The sequence below is a fragment of the Sylvia atricapilla genome, chromosome 3 (genome assembly GCF_009819655.1).
Source record: "Sylvia atricapilla isolate bSylAtr1 chromosome 3, bSylAtr1.pri, whole genome shotgun sequence".
Taxonomy (NCBI): domain Eukaryota; kingdom Metazoa; phylum Chordata; class Aves; order Passeriformes; family Sylviidae; genus Sylvia; species Sylvia atricapilla.
The window spans coordinates 72,204,365-72,224,798 of record NC_089142.1 but is presented as its reverse complement, the minus strand read 5'-3'; the positions used below and the strand labels follow the sequence as shown (position 1 = coordinate 72,224,798).

The 20,434-nt window shown below is 40.1% G+C and overlaps 1 protein-coding gene across 1 annotated transcript in view; it reads left to right on the top strand.

Annotated features, from left to right (window-relative positions):
* Nucleotides 1-20,434, top strand: part of C3H1orf198 (chromosome 3 C1orf198 homolog) — a 22,128-nt gene extending 1,694 nt beyond the window's left edge. Inside the window, exons 2-4 of the mRNA XM_066315781.1 lie at nt 6,015-6,065; nt 15,440-15,991; nt 17,916-20,434. Of these exons, the coding sequence (XP_066171878.1) occupies nt 6,015-6,065; nt 15,440-15,991; nt 17,916-17,972 (660 nt within the window). The 3' untranslated portion in view covers nt 17,973-20,434. The remainder of the gene's footprint in view (nt 1-6,014; nt 6,066-15,439; nt 15,992-17,915) is intronic.

The window sequence follows — 20,434 nt, the reverse complement described above, 5'->3', positions numbered from 1 at the left end:
ACGTTCAGTTTTCCCAGCTTCTGAGAGCTCTGCTGTGCTTTCTGCTTTGAATTATGTGGATCTGGAAGCAAAGCAAGCATGTTGTAGGCTGTTGTGCTGCACTGTATGGAAATAGTAATTACCTAGAGCATCTAGAGAGTCCGTCTGAAACTGGGCAAATAGTTTTCTTTCCCCTCTCCTCCCTAAATACAATTACAGTATGCATGATGTTGGCGTTTCTGTAGCCATTAACCAAAGAAGGCATGGTTTATCCAAATACTTGATACAAAGTGTTTAAATTTAGAAGCATCTGCTTCAACTGACTTCCTCTTGGACTTCTAAGCTGAATTTAGTATAAATTGTTTCTCCGAAGAAAAGAGATTCCACTCATTTTGGCATTCGCCATTTCCATTTTAGTTCTTCCAACTGTACTGCTGAGCCTTGGAGTCTTTCCTGGCTCTTCATCTGATAGCTTCCTCTCCCCTGGCTCCCTTGCTGGCATTCGACCTGATTGCTGGACACTTGCCCTGGCTGACAAATTGTTCCTCCTTGTCTTGCTGTAGCAGAGGCACGGCTGCTGGTCTCTCGCTGGTTCGGTTCAACATCCCAGGCTTGGATGGCTTGTTCTGCAGAGCTCTGTTGGCTCTGTGTCCTGCTCAGGGAGCTGTGCCCCTGCTGCCTTGGTGAGACTCAGCTGCTGCACGCACTCTGGTCACCCAGCCCTTACTCAGGAGAGTGGGATTGGTCCTGGCTGCTCTCCCTGGCTCTCCCATACCGTTGGTGTATGGTATCCTAAGGCAGGGAAACGAGAGAGTAGCCCACATGCCTCAGAATCACTTGTGGATGTTGTAGCGCTTTCCCTGAGAGTGTTTTGGTCTGATGATGTTCTTGCTGATACACCTGCTCCAAAAGTTTCATGTTTCCAGCCACAGCTCATCTTCCCTGTTAACTGATGTTGAAATCTGTAGTGATCTACCCGTGCTTGCTTAAGCATGGAAATTTAATCTCTTTCACCTCATGTTCTTTGGAGGACTTGGTAGAAAGCAAGCCAAGGATGAATACTGAAGATACTGATTTACTGGTCCAGGCCTCTCGCTGTTTCAGTTCCATTTTCATGCATATAACCATTATGATGAGGTGGTCCAGAGGATATATGTAGTGGTCTTGTATCTCTGGACAGTTGCTTCCTTCTTTCTCGCCCCCACCATTTCCTGTGTATCTCTTCCAACACCAAATTTATCTCTTGAACTCATAGCCCAGGACTGTAAGTTCTCAAACTATAAACATCTCCTACGTTTTCAAAACACCTTTGAGTATGTTGGCTGTGTGGGAAGGGTGTTACAGAACATAGACGTGCAGTAACAGGACCGTGGCATCCTGTAGCCATGATCCAGTCATTTTATAATGCTAGAGCACTGCAGCACCATGTGTGACTCTTAGCAAATGCCTGGAGTCACTGCTCCTTCTCTTCCATCTTATCCTCATTGCAGCATCACCAGTCATGGAGTTGGCAGCGGAAGCCCTGCAGGCACTGTGAACACAGTTTCAGAAGAGAATTAGGTTAACAGGGTCATTTCACACCCCAGTGAAATAAGTTTTGGCCTGTTTGCTGAAGACTGACTTGGTATCATTGCACATGAGCCCAGCAGGAGACTGTTTGATACTTTTCTGTGTCTAGACAGCCCAGGTCTCCTGGCTGAGGGCTTTTGGGTGCTGCAAAAGAGCTTCCTCTTTCCAACAAGCCTTCAATTGCTGGCATTTCTCCATTTATAATTTCTTCTTTCTAATGCCCATAGTGGTAGAAATGAAGGTTAACTGAGCAGAGAGAAATCTGGAAATACAAGCTGAGACTGAGCATGAATGTAATATAGATGGATTATTTTTGAAATATGCCATGAACTGTGAGGGAAATAGGTGGAAAATCAGCAGTATGTGAGAGGCTACCACCCTTTGCCTGCTGTAGTGGCCAGCCTTTGATAATGCAAATGATTTGGTGTCAGTTGATGCCACTGGGTTCTCTCTGGTTGAGTGAAAGATAGTTTAGATATTCAGTTTACAGCGAGTTCTCACTGTTCTCTTAAAACCATCCCTTTATTTTTTTCCATAAGCGTGTGACATACGCACGGAGTCAAGGTCTGATTTTTCCTTTGTTTTTTATTTCCTTTTTTTTTTTTTTTCCTTTAAGTGGATATTCAGTATTTGAGCAGTAGAAGAGTTGGACATGAAATAAATAAACTTTTCATTGGAAAAAATACCATATGCTTTAGGAAGCGATAAACATTTTATGTGGAGGAAAGATAGGTAAGAGAGTTTGGTTTGCTTCATTCATTGTGTTTCAAGAGGGAAGCTTGACTTACCTGCCTTTGTTTTGCTTAGCCTTAAGAACTTTGGCACTAAGCAAAGGATCAACCCTTTTACCTCCCTACTTAAAATTGCTTTAAAGCAACAAATAATCAACATAGCAAAAACTTTTAAGTTGGGCCTGTTAGAGAGCTGTGCTTTTTAAATGCCTAAAAATTAAAGATAGCTTTTGAGTGCAGTAAAACCTCAATAACCAGCAAGTCCTGTTCTAATGACACTTCTGAGAAGCATTTATTGGTGAGTTTGTGTCTTGCCCAGCTACTGTCAGCTGTGCTGAACAATGCTCGTGTCAGACACACAGGCACACTTCTACCAGTGTCTTCCATTTTGAAATTCTGATGTTGTTTTGCAGCAAGCTGCCTACATGTACCAAACATAATTTGTGATTATTTATAATATATTTTGCAGCTGGTTGTTGAAGTCAAGTGTATGACCAGAATTTTGCCTCTCTTTCTCACTCATCTTTCTAAGCTTTGAAATATGTTGCAAGAGGCCCCATTTCTTACAAATAGGTTCTTTTTTTAACCCTGGTGAACAAAAGTTTATTTATTTTCCTTCTTTCTGGAAGAAGGCATTGTTGTGTGCTGAATACAAAAGCTGATCAGATATGGATTTTTTCTAATCTATGTTGATGACAAATAGCCTTGAATTTTCTTTAGAATTTCCAGTCATAATTTACTTTTGTTATTATTGAAATAGTTGATTCTTTTGCTCCCAGTTTCTTCAAGCATGTAAGAACTTGTTTATTCTACAAAAATCCAAAGTTACTTCTCATATTTTGTTGGTGACAAACTTGAATCAGGCAGTTTGGATAGCACAACACAGTTCAACAGTATGCTATCTTTCACTTGATCCTCTGCATATTCTCTGTGTGAAAACACATCAGGTGGAGGCTACAAACTTCCTTCCCTCCCCTGACAAGGGGCAGAACTTGTCAACTGTCTACTTCATCCTAGCCCCAGGTACATTTCAAATAACCACAGTCATCAATTGCTTGAAGGTTTGTGTCCTCCAACCATCTCTTATCTTATTCTGTTCTTTGCTATATCCCATGGAAGTTCTTTTGAATATGGACAGAGCTCCTCAGAATTACTGGCTCTGAGGTGTGCTGGGCTGTACAGCTGAGATTCAATGAGCCATCTTTTTAAGAAAAAAAAAACAAACAAACAACCCACAAAAAGATCCTTTTCTTTTAAGGAACTGCTACCTAACTGCTTCTATCTTATATAATTTATGAAACTCTTAGATGCTATCTCTGACCAGAACTTTTAACAACTCTTACCAAAATTCATTAATTCCAGGAGCTTTTTGCTTGCCTGTGCTGGAGGATGAGGTCACAAGTTGCGATGCCAGCAAGGGCAGTGATGGTTGAGAGGGCATCAGCTTCTATGAAATGGGAGGCTGACTTGCTCTGTCCTGCAGGGAATGATGTGTCCAGCTGCATGACAGCCTCATACCTTCACTCTGCCTTCCCCATGCTGCTTTTTTATCCCTCTGTGGTCAGCCTTTTGTTGTCAGGGCTGGCTCACAGCAGCAGTGTCATTGCTGAGTTGAGGGTGTGCAGGAGCATTTTGTAGAGGTGTCCCTCCCATTGCTGTCTTCTCCTGCCTCAAATACAGCGAGTGAAGAACTGGATGCTTTGGATCCAGGATGAGGATGGACTTGGCTCACTTTCAAGGCTAAAATTGGTCCCCATCTGGTTTGCTTGTCCTGTAGATGGCAAGAAGACAAAGCTTCATTTAAACTCTTTAGATAAAACCCACTAGCAGCTGTGGCTACACATCTGGAGCTTTAAGGTGCTGTGACTGCGCATAGCAGTGTTACAGTGTTCTCTGGACTTCACCTCTGTCCTTTACTGCTGTGGCTGAAGTCAGGCCCTGATTTATCCAGACCCCATGCAGACAGAAGTGTTATAGTCCTGCCTTGTGTGTGAGACTCAATCCAGTGGTTAGGTTCTCCAATCTCTCTTTGCTTCTGGGCTGTGATTACCCTCTCATGCATGCTTCAGAAATGAAGCACCAACTCCGTCTCAGAGGCAAAGGATATTGTCCTGGAAGGAGTTTGAATTAATTAGGCACATGTGCTGTGAGGCATCACACCTTGAGTGTTGTGGCATTCCCATGCAGACAGCAGGACACCACAGTGCAAATGCTGATAGATATTAAAATGCTGACTTTTGCTCCCTTTTTTCCTTTAAATGTTAAAACATCTGAGAATCTGTTCCCGGGATTGAGAGAACCTGTATTACATTTGTGTTCTTGGCAAAAGCTTCTTGTACCAAATTTCCTTTTGGCCACAATATGTGATCAAGCAGAACCCAGGCTTTTCCTCTTAGATGAGCTCTGTCAGGCCAGTTCTTTTTAAGAGCATGGAATCACCCCCAAATATGCCACAAATACCTTGCTGCTAGAAACTCTGTATTTCACAGATGAGTGATAATTGGAGTATGGCATGTTTTTATGTTTAGGAGATGGCTTTAGACACTTCTAATCATGATCTCATAGCTCTTGGCCATAAAAATCTGCCTGCAGTGAAATAAGAGAGGGTAGATCAGGAGAATGTTATCAGATATCTGGGAACTATATTTCTAGAAAGGCAGAGATGAGAAATAAGAAAAAAAAGCAGTCACAGTGAAATGTGGGGTTCCTGTGTTGTGTTAGAACATGGTTGAGTACTGTTATTCCTTGAACAGCAGGAGTGTGAGAATCCTGATGGTTGCTCTTGGCCTTTGCCTTTCCATACAGTGTTGCCATTCCTGTTCCTTCCGTGGTGTGCTGCGGTGTCCACCAGCAGTGACCTGCACAGGATGGAGGGTGCAGCTCACAACCTCTACCTGTGGGACCATCCAATGTACCAACGAGTCCCAGCCACGACAAGGAATAGAAATGCAATCATGTTGTTGTAATTCTTCAACAAATAGGAACAAAGATAATTTTTCAAATTATTTTCCACCCTTTCATTTTTCAGGTCCTCATGTATTCCTGGGGGGCATGCCTAATATGAAGAGATTGTTCAAATTTCTCAGTTTGGGATTCTTTTCAGAAATTCAGCTTCTTAGAAGGATGGATTTCAGATTTTGTGCTGTGGATGCCGTGTGGCTCCTTCAACAGCAGTGAATATTTATTCCAGAGCAGCCGTCACTGACGTGGTGTGATGATGTGTCCTGTTGGGGCTGGATCCAGCTGTGGCTTGGCCCAATGGCCACACAGCTGTCTCACTGCCCCACGACTGCCTGGTTGTGCACGTGCTCTTTGGTCTGTCAACGGGAGGAAATGGGGCTTGATTTCCCTGAGGCCCCTTCTCCTTTTGTTGTTTCTATCCCTGTGTGTTGCTAGTGGCTACCAAAGAAATGCCTAGTAGAAAACTGGAAATATAATACATTTGAAAGCTATTTGTTGAGAAACCATTTCAGGAGATTTAGACCAGGTTAAACCCTCCTAAATTTTGTAGATTAAATTGGTATAGTATCGATAACCTTCCCCTCAGAGGACCTGCTTTCAGTCAGTCTTAAAATGTAATCAGTGCCATCTTTAAGCAGTGCTTTCACTTTATAGTCAGTTCTGTAGCAGTGGGTGTTATAGTTCCAGCAGTGTAACATAATGTCATCTGTGTGATGCTTCTGAGAAGATGAAGCTGCTCTTCTGATTTTTAGTCATTCTTGAATTTTATTTCAGGACATAACTTGGCAAGATGAACACTCAGCTCCATTCTCCTGGGAAACTAAGGTAAATAAACAGCTTTTTTTAAAGTATTGGTTTGTCATTTTATACTGTTTCTTTTGCATTTATTGTCTTAATTTTGATACATGATAGATTAACATCAACTTTATTCTATGCAAACCGTATAAAGTGACCATCCATGAAATGAAACAGGACTGGTATGCTTTGTTTTACATCAGGAGAAAACCAAAATGTACTCCATGAACTAATGTTCTGGCTTTGAGTGCAGGTGTAAAACCAATTCATTACAAATTATTTGATTTTTTTTGTTGCAAACTTTTTAATCAGCTTTCCATGTTTACCAGCTCCTTTGTTTCAGATACTGTATAAACATAGCTGCATTTCACTTTTGAAGTCAGGAGTGAAGTAGCTAGAAAATGGTGTGAGAAATGTGCAGGTATCTCATAACTTCACTGGATCCTTTCTGAAAGCCTGTCTAGTACTTCTTCTTTTTATCATGAACTAGAATGTTGTCTTAGGGCAAATGTAGTGAAATTTGTTAACCTAGTGCCGTACTAGAAGCATTATATTATTTCCTTTCCAAAAGGCTCCTTTAAAAAATGATGTATTTTTCTGTGATGGGTTGATTTGGGGCTTGTTTTACACCTCATTTTACCTCTGGTATTTTGTCAAAGCATTATTTATGATGGGATTCTCACATGGCTAACACAGAGCCAGAGTTCTCCATCTTTCTGAACCTGCAGTTGTGCCATATGCGTGGTGGGAAATCAAGTTTAGTTCTTCTTGTTCAAGAAATTCTGGGAGCAAAACCACAGCTCATTGTCTTTCTCAACTGGGTATGGCCAGTATGTTAATTTAATCACACATTTCTGACTTGGTGTTTTTATCTGCCAGAGAAAGCTGTTCCCCATTTCTTCTTCTTTTTTTTTTCCTTTTTTTTTTTTTTTTGCCCTTGAACTATGTAGATAATCATGTACGACCTTATGAATATAATCTTAGCCTAATGCAGAGTAATTATTTGGAAATGCCAGTGAATACTAAATTAATCCAGTTGACCTGAGATTTAGCCCTCCCAGCTCAAGGTCACTGCCTGTAGCTGCACCCCATCTGTGCTTTGCAGAAGCTGATTAACCTATAACTTGATGTGACTCCTGGGTCCTGGCAGCCTGCAGTGCTGCAGTTTAAGAAAAACCAATGCCAGTCTTCACTTGCCTTAAAACTCCTTTAAAAGCTGTGATGGTTCAGGAACCATCAGGAGGATTTCCTGCAGTGGAAACCTGGTCACTCAGGCAAGCCCTCCTGTCTTAGGAGGACCCTTAGGACCCTTCAAAGAGGCAGCCACTTCCTTTTAGTATAATATTGTAAAGGTTTTTAACATGGATACACTTGGGTGAAGCTCCCAAGAAAGGAAAAAATGCCAGAAAAGTGTTGACCTCATTGACAGTAAGGTGAAATAAATAATACATTGGAGACAGCAGTGTTGTCTTTCTCACTTGCTGGTCCAAACACAAAACCTCAGGTTTGGGAATGTGGCGGCCGTAATCATATTTTTAAGCTCTATCTTGATAAGATTTTGTAAGTTCTGAAAATTCAAACTTCCTAGAGATACTGCTTCATAATAATGCACTGACTAGTGATGCATGATGAGATACATCTGCAATTTGAATGGATTTTCTCTTTAACTGATAGCCCTCTTTTCTTTTTAATGCTTGTGTGTCTACTGAAGCGTTTTTAAACCCAGCCTGTGGTTTATTGCTTGCTGATGAAGGGTACATCCACTGTCCTCCTGGTGTCTCAAAATGAGAGACCAAGTGGATAAATCCACTAGTTTCATCCTTTACTGTAATGAATCAAGGAACACAGAATGATATGGAAACATTTGTGTGGTCACTGAAGAGAAGTGAGGAGGGGAAAAGGTTGTTTCAGAAGTAATTGTCATGGCTGATCAAGCTGTGTTTCCCTCTTTCCCCTCTCCCTCCTTGCTGACCAGAAATAAAAGCTATGCCAGAGCTGTAAGCTGAAAAGCTGCATGACTTTTTTTTTTTTTAGGAAAAGTCTAGAGAATCCATTTTGTCTGGATTTACGGGGTATGGGTTGGTCAGTTCCTGTGGATTCTTCCTTTTGGTTTTTCCCCAGAGCCTCATATTGTATCAATCTTTCAAACAAATCCTTCCACTGCTGAGTCTTCCTTTTCAAACGTGGAGATCTTGCTTTGTCCTTAATCTTTGATCTTCCCTTACCAATACTTTTATGAGGTAAAACTGGAAGGCAATTTTTAATGAGGTAGCAGCTGAGGAAAACGTAGCCTGACTCAAGTGGTCCCATGTGAGGAAACCTGAATGAGCTGTTCAAGAAGGTTGATGTGTTGTAATGCATTGTTCAACATCCTGAGGGCCAGACCCATTCCCACTGTTATTTAAGGCCGTCTGGCTCTTTCCATTCCCTGAGCTTTACCCATGATGGGTTGTTCTTTCCACAGTACTCTTCTCCCTGATCTCCCTTTAATGCAGAGCTTTTTGTTTGGTTTGGGTTTTTAGCATGCTATTGCCTGAATGTGCATGAATATGCTCTGGCTTACCCAAGGAAGGAGACGTGGCTTTCGCACAGCAGAAGAAAGTAGACATGTAAATCAGTAAAACCAATAGGCTTTTTTTTCAGCGCTGAGACACAGAAAATACTCATTTTGCTAGTTTATTTTTCTGTAACTAACATGAGGGAAACTGAGAGAGTAGTAAGAAGTGTGGAGAAGAGGGAGGGCATGTATTCTCCCAGGTTGAAGGCTCTCAGCTGTACTAGTGATGCCAGTGGGGATTCTAGCTGATAAGGTATGGATAAATTTTTCTCACCGTAGCTAGTTCCATGGATTCCCTACTTCCATGGCAGTCAAACTTACCCAGAGAACAGTGTATTGAATTGCTGTCCTTTTGTGCAGAACATTGTTGAAGGGCTTGATAAATTCACTTGTGGCACAAGTAAACTTTCTGTATTCTCACTTTAAACACAAATGTGTGATATGGCTGCATGATTGTTGTTCATATCACAACAAACACTTGCAAGAATATCCCCACTATTTTTAGATGAGTATTTCTTGTCTCACCTTTTTATTTTTAAATCCTCAAACAAGGCAAAGTAGAGCTACGATGTAAATTGCCGAGTTGGCTGCTAGACAGTGTTTAAAGTAATATTTTTAGTAGATAACGATAACACTTCTAAGAAGCAAAACTTGGGAAGTGGTGAGTTCTCTTGGCACTGCCAATGGGCTGACATTTTAAAACTAAAGACTGAATTGGAGGGAGTGATTTGGTTCATGGGTGGAGCCCTCATGGACATAACGTCTTGAAATGTGGGTTACACTTTTAACTGGAGCTCTAGCCAGGTTTATGAATTCAGGGCATTCTATTTATGGCTTCAGGTTTACATGAGATGAAAGATGACATTTTGGCTGAGTTTAGCCTTTGAGGTTTCTTGGTTTGTTTGAAGTGAAAATTCAGTGAAACTCAGCATGGACCTCAAGATATAAATGGAAAACAAGAATCATGCCTGAACTTGGAAGTAAAATTTCTCTGCAGCTCTTCCTCAACTCAGAACTTTATGGGTTCTGAGGTTTTAGATTTGAGAGGGGTTAATTAATTTAGTAACGGGCAGAAAATATTTCAGTTTGCCACCTCAGTTAACACACAGAATGCACTGATCAGCATGAAAATAAATTGCAATTTACTTCTAATTCATGCTATTAATGAAAATAGGTTTTGTTCCAAATGGTTTAAATTGGCACATGCATATCTAAAGATTTCTTTTTCTTCATACAGATAGAATAGTTGCCAACTTTCTTCTACATTCAACAGGCCCTCAGGTATTTGCTGAAAGGAGAAGCCTCTGAGGTGTGTTTAAAATAAACCAAGAAAAAGCAAAATGAGGAAGTGACAAGCTTCCATTCTTTTAATAATCTGGTTGCTTCCTCCCTGTCCAAAATCCCTAATTATATTGCTACCGAAGTGATCTAATCCCAGCAATGATTTAGGAAGAAAACAACTATGTTCCACTTGTAATAAACATGCTTTACCAACTGTTTCCTTTGTCTAAAATTGAGGCAGTCTTCAGTATCCTTCTTCGTACAAGCCCTAGTTGGTGTTTTCTTTTAAATAAGAAAACAGTGGCAGAAGAGAATTTTTTCCTTCCTTCCTTCCTTAGCAGCATGATATTATAATTGTTTGTTACAAACTATAATTTGGTGTGATTATTTTTGCCAAGCTGACATAAATGACAGTGCTTCCTTGGAAGGAGAGTGATCCCTGAGCTTGTCAGGTCAGCCTTCCCTTTTTGATTTAGACTACATATGTTTAAAACACAGTGCTGTAAAACTTCTATCAGTCAACTAATATCGACTGTTAGTTCTCGAGGAAAAAAAGAAACCCACCAAAGCCAACTTGTGGTAATAGAAGCTTTGTTCAAGGTTTATTTTATTCTGTGTGGAGTAAGGATATGTGTAAGGATTCAGTTACCTGCATCAATCTGTGTTGGTTTTGAGCATAAAACCAGGGACTGTCAGTACAAGCTTGCTCAAGCTAGCCAGGAACAGTGGCAGACTGGATTGAGTTCATATCAGCAGAGTATGGAATGGAATTTCCTCCAAAGGTCCATACTATACAGTTTTGCATTGTCCTTCTGGATGGACTAAAATTGCTTAGATTGGGTTTGAGTGCTTTACTCTATTTTTTGCCTTTGCAATTTGCCTCTGCTGACCTAAGGATTTCTTTCTGACTCTGAAAAGATCCTGAAAACACCCACGGTGTACACAGGAAACAAAGCAAAAACTGCAGCTGCTTTGGGCCCTATATTTATTTTGGTTTTGTCCATTCAGCAAAGCAAAGTCATCTTCTAAATCTTTTAAAGATGGCTTTCTTACCTCGGCATTTATCAGAATGTGCTTAAAACAAGTTGCTTTTGACAATGTTTCTGTAGTCTTTGTCTCAACAATTTGGATTTTTCAGCCTGCCAAGCAAAACAATTTGTTTTGGCTGTATTTGCGTGACTGCTTAGTAAAATACTACACATTCCTGATGAGTGAATAAGATGCTTTAAAAGTTCCTGGGTTCTTTGTGGTCATCTTGTTTTTAATAAGAACTTATGAACTGAGACCTGATTTCATACAGTATTATTAAATCAAGATATTCTCAGTGTCTGGTGCCTCTCTTTCAGCATACATTGTTTCCCATGAGCATATAGCCGCTATTACAATTTAGTGGATTATTGCTGCCTTGAAGTTTAGTCTAAATTCTTTAATCCGGTAAACAAAATTCCTAAATACCTTCATATGGTCTTTTTTAAGGAAAGATGGGTTTGCAACCTCCTAAAACCTGCAGTTTATAGTATTATTTATATTTATGATACAGAAAAATTATCAAGACAGGATATCCTTTATTTAAACCCTTGCAGTGGTTTGGGACCAGAGGGATAAGACTGAAAAGAACATAGACTTCAAGCTTTCTGTACCTCAAAATACTTCTTTGTGCATGCTTTCACATACACTCTCTCCCACTTCTCTCCTAATGTGTTGAGAAAGATTTGCTCATGCAATATCTTGAAAATACTACTTCTGTTAATAGCTTTTATTTGAATTCCAATAATTTCTAGAAAATACAGTTGGGACTGTACTAGTCTCTCTGTAAACTCTTCTGGGCTGAACAATTCCCAGAAATACCATTTGGACAGGTGGTAGGAAAAAGAAAATATTTTTATTTTATTCCTCAAATGGGGAATTATATGTACAGAAACTGCAGCTCACGTAAAGTAATACAAAATCAATGAAAGCAGCGGGGAACTGAAACCCTCTCTCCAGAATCCCAAACTGTGCCTGGAAGACAATTCACTTTTAACCATGAAACCACACCCCACTGTTCAGAGTTTGCCTCCCCAGGGTGGCAGCTGGTAGAGGGCCACAAGTGAATTCTGCTTCGGAGTGCTGCATGGGCAGGTGCAGCCCACAGCAACTCTGCCGCAGCCTGGGGAAGGCAAACCTTTACAGGTGAGCTGCTACCCCAAGTTTGGCTGGGACCAGGAGAGATGTGCATCAAGATAACTCTCATGGCTGACAAACCCAAAGGAAAAGGACATTTTTTTCGGTGGGAGAAGCGGGAGGTTGCTGTCTTTTAAAATATCGTTTCCTTCCTTCTGCTGACGCAACCAATTGCCAATTTGCAATCTGATGTAAGGAATTGAGAGCAGAACTCTAATTAAAATCACATTTGTAGTGTCTAGTGACTCATTAGAGTGTACAGTACTACTCATTACTTAGATGTCAGCATAGGGTGTTTCACACATGGGCCTCTTCCGTCTCTGTGAAATTATCTTCCTACTTAGGCTGCTGCTTTGTTGTTTGGTTTGTTTTTTCCTTGAGGGGGTGGGTGTTTTATTGCCAATTTTTTGACTGGAAAGATATTGCCTATTAATCATTTTCTTTCGTCAGCTACATTTCTTAGGGGTTTAGATGTGTTAAATAACCTCAGAAGTCAAAGAGAAGCATTATATATTTCAGGGAAAACAGAATATCTTGTGACTGGTCCACAGAAGTTCTTGGCTTCTGGAATTAAATGCTGGAAGCAGAATTATCCGTGTGACCTCTCGGGGCTGTATTTACATCATGCTGAGACACAGTGCTTTCAGAACCTGTCGGGGTAGTCTTGTCTTCTTTGCCTTCCTTGTGGGAGAAAGAAAACTCCTGAAGAAGTGTTTTCATTTGGATTATTCTGTGTCAGCTATGTTTGATCTCCAAAGCATACCATGAGACAGATGTGCAATCTCAAGTGTCAGGTGGTCCTGTCTTCTGAAGTGGGTACACCCCCTGGGCTCTGCACAGAGGGCACAGAGGACATCCTCTCCAGAACATGCCTCCACGAGCAGGTTGGAAAGGTACAGCTCCCTGAAGTGCTGCTGCAGTGCCACACTCTTCTCTATGCTAGGAGTGTTGTGCCACTTCCAAACCGTGTCTCTGAGATGATATTTTGACCCATAAAAAAGAATATAAAATCTTGCTACAGTCAGTGGCTTTAGCACTACACCCTAAGAAGTTCTCAGAAGGCCTGGCTTTGCTTGTCTGGCTGGCTGCTGTTGAAATGCAGAAACCATCTTGTTGGTTTACTTGTTTTAATGTTTGTTTTAACAGACCCATACTTCCCTTCCATTGGCATTTTTCTTGGATTTTATTTCCAACACGCTCCTGGTGGACCTGGGGGCTGTGATGGCCACTCTGCACTCTGGGCACTGATCTTCCCTCTCCCTTGGGCTGGAGGGTGAAGGAATCGTTCTACTGAAAGTGACTGCTGCTGTGGTGGCCTTCAGCTACTGTCATCCCTAGTGTGAGCCCCGGGACAGGCTATTCAGAAGACAGCAGACTGCTGCAGGACAAAAAGTAGCACTGTTTAAATGCCTCCATGACAAGTTTTGCATGACTTAAGTCTTCCAAGATGGATGTCTTTTTTTTAACCTGTCTTTGATTTTTAGAATCTGTCTTTTGTTTTTTCTCTTGGCTGCTAGGGAATTGGAGGTCTATTTTATATTGTGTTGTGGGATTTTTTAAGCTGGGATTTTATCAGTTCTAAAGTCTTAAAGCATCTTAACTTCAGGGTGGTAAATCACTATTCAGTAGTACTGCCAAATGAGCTTAGGGAAATAAATCCCTGTATTTTAATATAGGGAATGGCAGTCACTGTAAATAATCCTCAACACCATTGCATCAATGGTTTGTTTATGCAAAATTTATCTACAGATAAATGTCCCACTCTTAATTTTACGTCATGACTTGTTTAAAAAAATAAATCAGATCACTAAGTTTTGTCCTCATAGTTTTCTGCAGGCAGGGTGGGGTGTTTAGTTGTTTGGTAAGACTTGTGTGTATCCTTGCACTCACCTTATTCTAGTTGAGCTATAAATACTTGCAGCTTGTTTATGTTCTTCATCTTTTGATAGCACAGTATATTCCCCATGAAAACATGGAGCTTGGTGCTTTCTTGCCTACAGCCTTGGAAAAAAGATGCATCTAATTCTTTAGAAAGGTCAGATCTAAGTCCATGAATCAAATTATGTGTAGTCAGCTGCTGACTCTTTAAAAAAATTGTTTTATAAATAATCAGATGCTGGGTTAACAGTTGTTCTTTGATGAGAAGTTTCTGAATATTAACTACTAGGAGTGTGAGTCCTGCTGGATCTAAAGTCCCTTTGAACTTAACATGCACAATAATGTAGGACTCAAGATCAAACACTTCAGTGAAAATTATATGCAACTAGGACTTGTTTTAGACTGAAGCCCATAGACGCTATTGCAGTTTTATTCAGGAAAGGCTGGGCAATGAAGTAGAATGGTGAAAAAACATCACAGATTTGTAATGAACTTCCAAAGGACCTTTTAACCATTTGTAGCAAAAGCTACAAGTCCTCTGAGTTTTTTTTCGAACTCAATCAGGCCCATGATGACAACGGCATAGCTTTAACAGTAGAGGCAATTTTTTTTCCTCGCATTATTTGTTCCTTTTTAGAAACACAAGTCTGTGCATTAGGTTATTCTTTCCTGGCACATATGCTTTTATGTTTCTCAGAGGGTAATAAGGCTTAACTTTTATTAGCCTGAAGAGTGTCTAGCTAGTTGAGAATCATTTTACTGAAGGGGTGGTAAGTAAAGCAAATATTTTCAAGTACTGTTCACTTTTCTGTAACTTGTAAGATTTTTTTCATGCATTGGATGTGATCACTTGCTTCCTTGGCCCAGTGTTACCTTTCAGAAATGGGTACAGCTATCTCTGCACTGCAAATGAAAACAAACCAGGGCTCCAGAATAGGAGAAAAACTGGTCCTGCTGGAGTTATTTCTCTTCCTTCAGAGGGGTATTAGAATTATAAAATTACTTACCTATGCATACCCATTACATCTAATCCTATATCTTGGAAGTAGATACACCTGTAGCAAACTATTTCAAAGACTACAATGAAAGATTGCCTTTTGAACTACACTCTAAAGCTTTTTTTGGCTTAAAATTTTCATGTGAATCGCTTCTGACTTTCAAAATGCATCTGCAGCTGCTGTAATGTTTTCATGCTGCTATTCTAATGTTTCAGTGCTGTGCATGCTGTGCACTGCTGCCTTAGATGGCACTGAGCAACTAGTGTACAGTTGCTTTCTCTGTCTCCTCTGCAGCAGGTCTGGGACTTCTATGTTTGCTTACAGTTCAGACTTTTAAAAGTCATTATTTTTATGAAACTACAGAGATAGACATTTATGGAGAAATTAAGTTAGCTTTGCTGTGGTATATGTTGTCTGAGAACTGTCTAGCAGTGGGCTGAGGTATTATGTATGTGCACTAGGGTCAAAAAGTCCAAACTGCATCTGTGTGAAGGGCTTTGAAATACTGTTTTTCTGTCCCTGAACAGAGTCAGATGGAGTTCAGCATTGCATCTCTCTCCATACAAGAGCAGGGTGGTGCCCAGCTGCAGAACGAACAGAGGCAGCCTGTTAAAGCAGCACCTGGTGTCCAAGCCCCTAAATCTTCTCAGGCCAATAAGACCCCTGGCTCTGATGGGTTGATAGCATCCAGAAAGGAAGAGGAGTCATCCTTCTGGAAGATAAACGCAGAGCGCTCGAAGTTTGAAGGAGACAAATCTGAGTTCCAGTCCCTGACCCCCAGCCAGATCAAGTCCATGGAGAAAGGAGAGAAGCCCCTTCCCTCTTTTTACAGACAAGAGCCTGCTCCAAAGGAGATGACCAAAGCTGAGAAGCCCAGCATAGCTAAACCAGAGAAGTCTGTCGCCCCCAGCCAACCTTCTGTATCTCTTGAATGGGAGAAACCTCGACCTACTCAACTCCCTACTACTTCTCTAGATGACTTCTTTCTTCCTGATCCACCACAAGATCTGGCATCTTCTAGGACAAACAAAGAAGATACTGATGGTACTATACTTACAGACCCACAAATGCCTGGACAGGTGAGTACTGCTATACTCACTGGCCTTATAGTTAAAAACTGTAGAGCACATTAAAATCTGTCAGGGCCATTCTGGAAGATCAGGGACTCCAAAAAGCACTAAGCCATAGCTCAGCTTGATGGCTTTTTGTCTTTCAAATATGAAGAAATCTATTTAACCTGTTATTTAACAGTCTGTTTAACATGTTAACTTCAATTAAGGGCTTTTTAACACATAAGATAAAGGCACAATTTAAATGTAACACCAGAAATGCTGACAGAGTATCAAGTAGCTAATTGACAGCAAGCTAGCTAGCAAGTTGCTGTAGCAAATAAAAGAGGTTGTGAGGTTTTGGGGTTTTGGTTTTTTCTTTTTTAAGCAAAACACCTACTGGAAAGAATAAACTTTTTAACTGAAAAGTAGGTGAGCTGGGGTCTAGGATACTTTACTGGTATACACAGCATAGTGGTGTGTATAGTGAACTAGTGAATGGTGAACTAGTTCTCAGCTGTTCCAAGCAGTAGCCTGACAGCCACTTCCCAGTGCTTTGTCCCAGGCAGCTGTGCTGCTTTCAAATATGTTTTCTCCTAAAATCCAAAATAGAAATAGAATGAGCTTCCAGAATTAGACTTCTCAATGTTTTTTTTAATGAAAAAAACCCAAACAACCCAACAACAAAAAATAACCTTAAGCAGCTCAATAGCCAATTGAAGCTATTTTAAAGAGCAGATGCTGATCTGTGAGAAAAGAAGGGGAACAGCAGGATATGATACAGTGAGGGAAAAAAAGGAAAGAGATCAAAAGCTTGAAAACTGTGAAGTAGAGAAGAGGAGTGGTACTTCAAGCAGAGCCATGCAGTTCTGTTTGAAATCTGTGGCATCACTCTGGCAATGGCCTGACACATTACTGTACACACCTTCAGCACTTCACACAGCTTTTCCTTTTTTTTCCCAACTGTGATTGTTTGAATTCCAGACAAAATGATGTAAAGTCAGAAAGATGCAGGGCAAGGTAACTGGTTGCAAGAGAAGTAAGTGGCAGCACTTAGGAGAGAACAATACTTAAGCCACTCCAGTATTTGAAGCCCTGTCTTTAGTTTTCATTTTCTGAAGCTGAGGGATAATGCTTCCTGAGCTACAATTTGTGAACATGGTAGTCCTTTAATTTCAATTAAAGGCTTTATCATGTTTTCTTACAATTTAACAGTTTTAATTCCTTTGTGAATGTTTTCAAGATAACTGAAATAGTTTGAAAAGCCCGTTTTTTCTCTCTGTGGAGAAACAACCCTCCCATGTGAAAATGGGAACAGAGGAACAGAGAAGAACTTAACGTATGATAAGAATTTTGTTCCTTTCTCCTTTTCTGGATTATCTTCCGTGTTCTGGGAAGCCAGGCTCTAGGGAGAAAATCCAGAGACTTAACTGTGCCTTTTGAATACTCTTCCTAAACACTAAAATCACCCTAAATGTCATGGCTAACACTGCAGGAGTGAGCATGTTCTGGATAGACTAGTAAATAACTTGTCATCAAAGTTTAATCTGCGTAGTTTTGTGGAAACAACTAGCTCTAATTGCAACAGACAATCTCTTGAATTAATGATGCTTGCCTTCTGTGTTTGTTTCATTCTCTGCAATTCCCACTGTAGTCTAAAAAATTGATCTTCATGAATTTTTTCCATGAGGAAAAAAACCAAAACATTTTGCCTGCAGACCACAAGAATATTTTTATCTGGAATTGCTTTTTTGGGCGTTGTGAGTATTTTTCCATGTCATGTCTAGCATTTTATGGTGTAGGTACTTAAGTATTCTAGACTATGGTGAAGACCTTGAAATATTATCAGGCAACATTTTAAACTTTATTTTTTACATAGGCAGTCAAACACTGAGTTTGTAATAACCGTAATTAACAACTACATCTTATTTCCTTTTTTTTTTTTACCTTGCAGACTAGTACAAGCAATGTTATCTTGAAGACTGGCTTTGATTTTCTAGACAACTGGTAAAAGATACTTCAAAACAGATCAAACCAATTTTGGGGAAGGAGTGGAATACCTTTCTCCTTGTATGTTAATTTACTAGCATTTGTGTCTTTTTCTAGAAGTAACTTTCAAACTCTTAAATGTTGCCTTTGTATAAACTTTTGTAATACCGTATGCATTTTTGTTTTTTAAACAGTGATAGAAGTGTGGTTTCATTTGGATATTTTTTTAATATCTGTTAAATTTTTTAGTAGCTACTGTATTGAGAGGATGGGAGAAGTTAGTGTACACATGATAAAGAAACACAAATGAGAGTCTCTGTGTCCTAGAAATGGAACCTACAGGACCAGATTGCAGTTTTCAGTGGAAACATTGTTAGCATGGCTTGTGAGAAATAGTTTTGCACGTGCAGTGGTTCCGACCATAATTCAGATAGCCAGCAAAAAATAGTATGAAAAGCAAGTGTCCAGAATTGCATTGATATGTAGATTTTGTTTCATTACAAAGTATCTTTTGTACCACTTTTTGAAGACACTTTTCATCTGAAGAAGGCAAAGGCATTGCCAAAAATGATGGATCCAAAAAAGCACTGTGTTTGTACCCTACAAATCTGCTAAAATAACTTAAAGAGTGTTAGAAAAATAACCTGGGGAAATGGTGTTTCTGGTCTTTGGATTGAACACCTGGGGGTAGATAGAAGGGAGTGAGACAACACCTAATGAATTGGAGAAATTCTTCAGGGAACACAATTTCTCTGCCTCCTTACTAGACCATAACTCTTCATAATACTAGTGCTGGAACTACAGCACTGGGCATTTCTGGAGTGTAGATTACCTTTGTGTCAGTAAACCACTATGTTTATGGGAGGTCACAGCAGCGTGAGGCTTTTTTATTTTTTAAGCAGCTTACCGTCTCAAGGACTCATCAACTTTGGTGCTTTTTCCTCCTTGTGGGTTCATCCTCTTTAGTGTTCAACATCTGGGTTGCATTTATTCCTAAGGTGCAGAGAGGCATCTCAAGGTGGCCCTTGGCAGCGTGGCCTCCAGTTCTGCTTTTGAATGATCTTTGGTGTTTAAAATGTAGAGAACAAGAGTAGCTGTCATTTGGATCTGTTGTCTCTGAAATGCAGCATGATTTACACACTGATTCTCACTGTGTTTACCTCACCTTGAAGCCTTAATTCCCCTACGCACAGCCAGTGACTGGTCTGCTCCAATGCCAAAGGTTTGACTTTTCCCTTTACCTCAGCAATAGTCCGACAGCATTTGTTTGGGGTAGAAGGCAAAACATAGGGCTCTAATGGGTCCCAGCCAAGGCTGTAAGAAGGTCACCATCTCCTAAGCCATAGTTGTGCTAGGCTTCTCATGGATTAGCACTTGACATTTGGTTCAGTGCCAGGGGCAGTTAAATGTGCAGAATTGGATGCGGCAGGATTTTTTTCTGCTTGTTACAGGAAGAGTTTGCAATGTCCTGGAGGAATCCTTACCTCTAATTGGTGTGCTGCTTGCTCTGAACAAGCAGAGTATGCTGATAGAGCATTAAAATTTACTTGTTGGGCAAGGAAAATGCTGTAAGCATATCCCCCGCACTCTTGCCCCCACACCCCACCCAAAAAAAAAAAAAAAAAAAAAACAACAAAAAAACCCCAAAAAACCAACCAACCAAACATCCCACCAAGGCCAAAACCTCCACTTTTTCTAGTGTTTTCTTAAAATGTTCCTTAGCTAAACAGTAAGATTGCCACAAAGTAGAAGTCATTGCATAGCATACTCTTATTTATAGAAAAATAGTTTCTGAAAAGAAGCTTTTATAGCTTCTGAAAGCTTCTCTGCATTCTTCCTGAGATGTACAAACTCCTGTAGTTTGTGGATATTATCCCTGCATTCAGCAGTTCAGAAAATATTTGTTGTTACCATCCTGGAATTTATGGCTGTTTTTTTCTTCTGTAGCATTTGCTACAAGCATCCAGAATTAATACATCTTAGAACAACTTCAACACAAATTCTTTAGGTGTGTGATTAATATTGACTTGCGCCTTCCTCTTAAAGCTAACAAATGTTAATCTTGGGGTTTACAGTTACCAGTGAATCTGATTTTCTGTACATTCAGCTGCTGAAAAGTAGTCAATCCAAAATGAAGATGCACATTCTAATCTTATTCTGATTTGGAGAGATCTGAAAACAAAATCTCCTACTGTAAAGGAGTGTTACTTTAAATCTCTGGTAATACCTTAAAGCTTCTTAGGGAAGAACCTGGGCTGCCTGTCTCTTCCATCAGCTAACTCGACCCTAATACACATTGGGACCAGCTGGTAGAACATGCTGCAGAACTTTTTACTTATCCTGGTAGGTTTTTCCTGTGCTTTGACAAGAGTTGATGCTCCTCCTTTCTTGAATATGTTTTTATTAAACATTCTTACAAAAACGAAATTGTATTTGGTCACATTTTATATTAACAATGTTTTAATAAAGTCACTTTAAATAGAA